This window comes from Ipomoea nil, unplaced genomic scaffold (assembly GCF_001879475.1).
Source record: "Ipomoea nil cultivar Tokyo-kokei standard unplaced genomic scaffold, Asagao_1.1 scaffold3377, whole genome shotgun sequence".
Lineage (NCBI taxonomy): Eukaryota > Viridiplantae > Streptophyta > Magnoliopsida > Solanales > Convolvulaceae > Ipomoea > Ipomoea nil.
The window spans coordinates 205681-212644 of record NW_017619805.1 but is presented as its reverse complement, the minus strand read 5'-3'; the positions used below and the strand labels follow the sequence as shown (position 1 = coordinate 212644).

Genomic DNA, 6964 nt, shown 5'->3' with positions numbered 1-6964 from the left:
CCACAGACATAGCTTTCTTCCTTTTGAGATATGTTGCACATTCAAATTGTATATGTCCGAATGCTTCACACTCTCGACATTGCACTGATCGCTTTAGAGTTCTAACTATGGCAGTTGGTGTTCTTCTGATTTGCCTTGTTCGAATAGTCTGGGACTAACTATTCTGTGTGAAGGAGGACGGTTCTGTTTTCTGATATAAGGAGTTTCCACTTTTGTACTGTGTCCTATTAGGTTGTCCTTGACTTCTTCGATTGAAACCTTTCAGTATTTTCTTGAAATTTTTTGTTAGCAAGGCTAAAGCTTCATCTTCTATGTCATCTGTGTCAGATTCTCAATCAGCTTCAGCAATAAAAGCCACAGACATGCCTTTTCTGCTGACTACAGGATCATCATCGGCCAGCACTTGAAGTTCATAAGTATGTAGATTGCCCATAAGTTCTCCCACTCTCTTCTTCTCCAAGCCTGTGTTTTCTTGAATTGCAGTCACTTTCATTTGGAATCGTTTGGGCAGAGAGCGAAGGATCTTCTTGACAACTATTTCATCAGTAAATGGTTCACCAAGTACTGAAGCTCTATTCATCAAATTCTGAACCCGACTATGAAAGTTAGATATAGTTTCCTCTTCACTCATCCTGAGGGCTTCAAACTCTGATAGAACCATCTGAAGCTTTGACTGCTTAACATCACTAGTACCCTCGAATCTGGTTTCAAGAATTTCCTATACTCGTTTTGCCTCTTTTATCCCTGTGACCAAGGTAAAGACTGATTCATGTAGAGATCCTACAATAGAATTCAGTGCTTTATTATTCAGATCAGAGGACGACATCTCATCTTCAGTCCATGTCTCCATAGGTTTGACCTCAGCAGATCCATCAGCATTCTGAACTGTCGGAGGACTCCATCCAGTGAGGACAGTATGATAAACTCTGGTACCTTGTGCTTGAAGGTAAATCTCCATTCGAGCCTTCCAGAAAGAATAGTTGTGACCATCTAATTCTTGTCATTTCATACTTGCATCCATCCTCAATCAAAAGACAATCCGCCAAAACACACACACACAGAGCAGTCAAACAGCCAACAGACAACCAAATAAACAGCTTCTTAAAGAGAGAACAATGCAAAAAGTTCTTCCCGTAAGGATCAAGTCACTATGTAGACTTAAAAGCTCTGATACCACATGTAATTTTGCATTTCCTCATTATAAGATTATTATTAGTGATAATCAACTGATATACTGGACTGACTGATTCAGAGACGTGAATTGTTAGCCATCCAGTTAGAAAGCATATTAGTTTAGAGTGAAAGACTAATGCAGAAAATAAATCAACACATACGATGTTTACCCAGTTCGATACAGTGTGTATCTACATCTGGAGAACGATCACCGAGGCGTCCAATCCATTAACTCATAATCCAATGTACAAAGGTAGAGAAACAACAATCTCACCCAAGTGCCCCACACAAGGTACGTACCCAGTCTATAAAGGTTTAGTGGATTGTTGAAGTCGGAGAGCCACGCATGCAGAAGTCCAATGAAATCCCTTCAATTGGAGAGCTAACTCAGATGCAGTCCACTTCAATGACGCAGTTCCACGTTGTTCCCACAACTGAGTGATCTTCGCGTCCTTTCGATTAAGCAACGTTAGTTCTTCTCAAGTTCTTCATCATAATCACCACGAACTTAATATCTTGAGAAGAGACATGATAATCAAAGATATGTGTTCCTGTATAGCATTGAGTGTTTTTGTCTTCTTAAACACGTAACCCTAATCCTTGATCGAATGAAGGTACTTATACTTCCTTGGTAAGAACACTCTCCAAAAATATCTTTGATTGTAGATGGTAGGACGTAATTTTGTGAAGAATAAAATCTTTCAGATTCGGTCCATACCTTCCAAGCTGATCTGCTGATATTCTTTCCAAAACTGTCTTCACAAACCGCGTTCAGCATTTTTGAAACATCTCCCTTTCACAGATCTTCAGTGGCAGTGCGTCTGGTGATAAAACTGATCAATCAGTCTTCTATAAGAGTAAACAGACACCAAGCTAAACCCTATCTTAATTTGCCATAATAATATTGTCAATTATATGTTGGGGTTTTGAACAAAATAAAACACTAACAAACTCCCCATTTGGCTATTATTTGGCCAAACAACCTGACTAGGAAATGAACTTTTAGCTAAAGATATAGAAGAGTAACAACTGTCGCATAAAGGGAATAATGTCTGAAATACAACCCATAAAAACATCAGCACACAAGCCGTGCTGGATAAACACAAGTAATAGGGCAATTCTTCACAAAACATAAGTCCATCACAAAAACACGCTCAGACAATGCCAGAAGATACTAACAATCACAACACAAAAACTCCCCCTGAGTTTAGGCACTCCCCCTTTTTGCCAAAGAAAGACAAAGGACACATTAAGCATTTGAGGGACCTTCACTTTCAGACTTCACATTCTTAGCAGCAGCAGACTCAGTCAAGCTCAATCGAAGCAAAACAGTCATAAGTTCAGTACGGGCTGCATTAAGCTGATTCGTGATAATGTCATTCACAGTCTCTAGCTCAGATACTCGAGCCTTCAGCCGTAGGGACAGCTGCACATCTTTAGCATGTGGCGAATCCTCAACAGTAGTGTCAGCTTCAGAGGATGGAGGAGCATTAACTGGTGAAACATCCCGGATATGTTTGCCGATCAACAGTCACGGATCAACAGTATACAGAAGAGACGGAGTAATAATCTCACTTTGCATTGGTACCAGGCCCTGTGACGTCAGAACTCCAAAGATGAGATTAGGATAAGGAAGTCTTACCTTCTGTTCCCTTGGATGAATCAGGGTGATAATATGATAGAAAATCCATTTTCCCAGATCAATTGACATCTTGGTGCCGATTCTGAACAGAAGAGCAGCTAGTTGCTTCCCAACAGTATGAAAGTGCGTTGATGGGAGCCAATTGTGCAGTGCAATGCGGTGCAAGATAACATACTTGGAGGTAAAAATTGAGCTTGACAAGGTGTCAAGATCTCCTGTAGGCCAAACTGGAGTCTGACCACCAGTGAGTGTCTTTGCAAACAAATCCCAGTCTGTAATTTCTTCACCTTCGACTGCCTTCAAACCATAGTACTCATTAATCGTGTCTAGGCCGAACACATACCACTGCCCTCTAATGAAAATATGTTGGCACCGCGTCCCAGTAAGGTTGTCAATTTCTTCATTCAGATTGCAGTAGAACTCGTAGGTTAACAGCTTTGAGAAAGGACAAATGGATGTTATAGTCTTCAGTAGGCCAACCTCACTCAGCAGAGGTAAAACATCACAAACTGAATTCAATTGATTCTCATCAACTGATCTCTGAACAATTAGCTCTCGTCTCACCATTGTAGACCACTTGCCTTGAGCTGTTGCAGAAACAAATTGTGGCTTGTAAGTGGAGGTATCAGGACTGTCATAAGTAGTTTGTAAATCGGGAGTGACACTCCTTCCTCTTGACCTTGTTGTAGCTTTCATTTTTCTGGTTGTAGTGGTTGAAACAATTGCAGGAGCCTTATTCTTGACTGACGATCTCAAGGTTTTAAACACTTGCTGGATTGGTGGGTCACTTTCAGCCTTCTCTGACTCGGCTGATCTTCGTCTTTTCTCTGGTTGAACAGATTCAATATTATCATCACCAGTTTCCGCAGCCACCTTTTCTGGGACACCTTTGCATTTGGACTTTCTTCTTTCTCTAGCAAGAGAATGTTCAGTGGGACTCGGAGAAACAGAGTTGCTTGTCTCAGACACAGGAGCAGATGAAGATGCAAGAAGTTTGGAAACCTCTCTAATTCTGAAGGTAGTGTAATCTGGATGTGCCGTCTCTTCCACTGTAAGGGACCCAATGGGATCAGAGGATGGGGCTTGTGGACCGTAAACTTCCCAGAATTTTCTCATCATCACTGTTTATCTGCACAGAGGGATCATTAAGATGAATGACTCTGTATGGTTCAGGCACAGAGGTAGAGGGTAAACCCGCAAAGTGTCGAATATGATCAAGACTTTCAGCCAAGGTAGTGGATGCATAGACAGGAACACCATCAATCGAATTAGAAGGATGAGAGCTCATAGATAGTTCAGCAGTAATCTCAGTAGAAAACTTGCGTGAGACATCCACTGGGCAATCCTCCACAGTGGGCTTATCAACAGCAGACGCATGACAACAGAAAGTGCAGATCTCTCAACATCAGCAGAATAAATAACCAGACTCAAATTATCTACCTTATCAGATTGTTAAACTTTTTCCCCAGACTCACTATTAAGAACATTTTTACAGACTCAAATTTTTGAGAAGATAACTTGTGTAGATCATCAGACATAGAAGACTTAGCAGACAGTAGCGTATTTTCATTATCAGATTTTTCAACAGGTAGAACAGACTCAACATCATCAGAAAGTAACTCAGAAGGCTTATCAGGAGATATCTCAATCGGAGTTTTAGAAGTATTGGACCTTTTTCGTAGAATCTCAAGACGATGTTTGGCTTCTTCCTGTGTAGCTTGAAGGTAGAGAGGGCGAGCTTCTGCCATTCGACGCGAGACTTCCTCCGATTCCAGAGCTCTTTGTGCAAAATATTGGAGGAAAGCCCCGGCTCGGTTTCCATCTTCAGGTTCATCAATGGAGGCAGGGCTAACATCATCACTTGCTTCTGAGGCCAGCATAAAAAGATTGCTTGTATCATCATCCATCCAGTCCGCATAAAACTCAAGGTAGTCTGAAATCACCGTGACTATGATTTCATCGCGGAGAGCAGAGTCCAGTTTCAACTTCTTCTTCATTGGAAGTTGGAGGAGTGTTTTCACATGCTTCGTTGCATTTTCTGGTGTGTGGGTTTTCCTTCCCAACTTGATAATGATATTCCTTACTGCATAGGCCATATTTGTGAGATTTGGGGAAGAGAATAGAAAAACCCTAGGCAGAGAACTAGTAGAGGATTAACAAAGAACAGAATAGTGTTTAGGACTCTTCTTCCACTAATATCGATTAGATGAAATATATAATCCCAAGGGTGATGAACACTATTCAATGCGGCTGTCAGAATGCATGCAGCTGTGATGTGATTGACGCAACGGTATAGCTCCTTCTCAGGGATAAAATGGAAGATTTGAAATTTGAATGAGGCAATTTAATTTTGGTAATCAAGGTTAAGATATTATCTTAACAAAAACAGAAGAGAGATTAAAAAGGAAGTCAAGGATGTAATTTTGACCCAAGATCGAGAACATCATACACTCTCCTTCTATGTTACCGTTCTGCCTTACTAATCAATCCTACAGATCCCCATAGCAGATCTGAGAATCTCAAACCGATTTGCGTCTAGAGGTTTAGTCAGTATGTCAGCCAATTGCTTATCTGTTTGAATATATTCCAACTCTATCTCCTTTGAATCTACCAATTCTCTGATATAGCGATGCCTTATATCAATATGCTTAGTCCTGGAATGTTGAACTGGATTCTTTGAAATGTTTATTGCACTGACATTGTCACAGTAAAGTATCATAGTCCTTTGAGTGAAACCATAATCTAGAAGCATTTGCTTTATCCAGACCAGTTGGGTGCAACATCCTCCACCTGCTATGTATTCTGCCTCAGCTGTACTTAGAGATATTGAATTCGTTTTCTTGCTTAGCCATGATACTAAATTCTTACCAACAAAGAAGCACCCACCTGATGTACTTTTTCTGTCGTCAATATTTCCTGCCTAATCAGCATCACAGTATGCAATCAGACTTAGTTCACTGTCCTTGGAATACCATATACCATATTGAATTGTACCCTTGATATATTTCAAGATCCGTTTAGCAGCTATCAAATGTGACTCTTTGGGATAAGATTGATATCTTGCACACATTCCAACACTGAACATTACGTATGGTCGACTGGCAGTTAGATAGAGCAGACTTCCAATCAGACTTCGATAGACTGTGGAATCAACTGAAGGACCAGTATCATCTTTTGATATCTTTGTGGAGGTGGAAATAGGAGTCCTGGGTGTTTTGCATGATTCCAGATCGAACGTCTTGACCAAATTCTTAGCATACTTTTCTTGTGAGATAAAGTATCCTTCAGAACTCTGTTTAACTTGAAGTCCTAGGAAGTAAGTCAGTTGACCAACCATGGACATTTCAAATTCTTCTTTCATGACTTTCACTAAGTCATCAGTATACTTCTGTAGAGTAGATCCAAAAACAATATCATCTACATAAGTCTGAGCTATAGTAACATGACTTCTAGTGGCTTTAACAAAGGTGTAATAGGAAAAGCCGGCTATTTCTATCAGATTGCTTCTCATCCGGCTTCTGGTGTGCATTTCATCTGTTGGATCACCAATTATGTTGTCTGATGGATGATTTTTCTGAGTTCTGGTGGGCTTATTCTTTCCATCACCATCAGAGAGTAAGTTTTCCTGTTCGGGGCTTTCTTTATCTTCTTCTGACAATTCATGTGTGTCAGACAGTTTGGTTGTCTCAGATGTTTTTGACGGATCACTGATAGGGAGATCTGTCGCTGGATCAATCACATATGTTTCATCTGATTCTTCTGGATTATCATCTATAACAACATTCACTGATTCCATGACGATTGAGTTCTTTTGTTGTAGATCCTATAAGCTCGACTGTTTGGAGAGTATCCAAGAAAAATGCCCTCATCACTCTTGTGTTCGAACTTTCCTCTTTGTTCCCTATCAATTAGAACATAACATCTTGTTCCAAACACATGAAAGTACTTCAAGTTAGGCTTCTTTCCTTTCCATATCGCATATGGTGTCTGAGACGTACCTGGTCTGAGATAGACTCTATTGACTGTATGACACGCTGTGTGCACTGCTTCAGCCCAGAAACATTGTGGCAGATGTGATGCGTGTAACTGATGCGTAGTATATTTGCAAACAAATAATTCTCGGAGTACGAGTTATCGATCCACAGGGAA

At 40.5% G+C, this 6964-nt stretch overlaps 1 protein-coding gene across 1 annotated transcript; it reads right to left on the bottom strand.

The window, feature by feature from the left end:
• Positions 1–5294: 5294 nt before the first annotated feature.
• LOC109170880 lies at positions 5295–6611 on the bottom strand. Its single transcript, XM_019320018.1, has 2 exons — positions 5788–6611; positions 5295–5448 (listed from the first exon to the last, which is right to left on the bottom strand). The coding sequence occupies exons 1-2, from the start codon at positions 6609–6611 to the stop codon at positions 5295–5297; spliced, it is 978 nt and encodes a 325-aa protein (XP_019175563.1).
• Positions 6612–6964: the final 353 nt, after the last annotated feature.

What these genes read in the sequence shown, in the direction of transcription:
- LOC109170880 (XM_019320018.1), bottom strand. Translation starts at nt 6,611, where the DNA reads ATGGAATCAGTGAATGTTGTTATAGATGATAATCCAGAAGAATCAGAT. An exon ending in ACAATTCAATATGGTATATG is followed by an intron (nt 5,449 to 5,787) that starts GTATTCCAAGGA and finishes TATTGATATAAG; the next exon opens with GCATCGCTATATCAGAGAAT.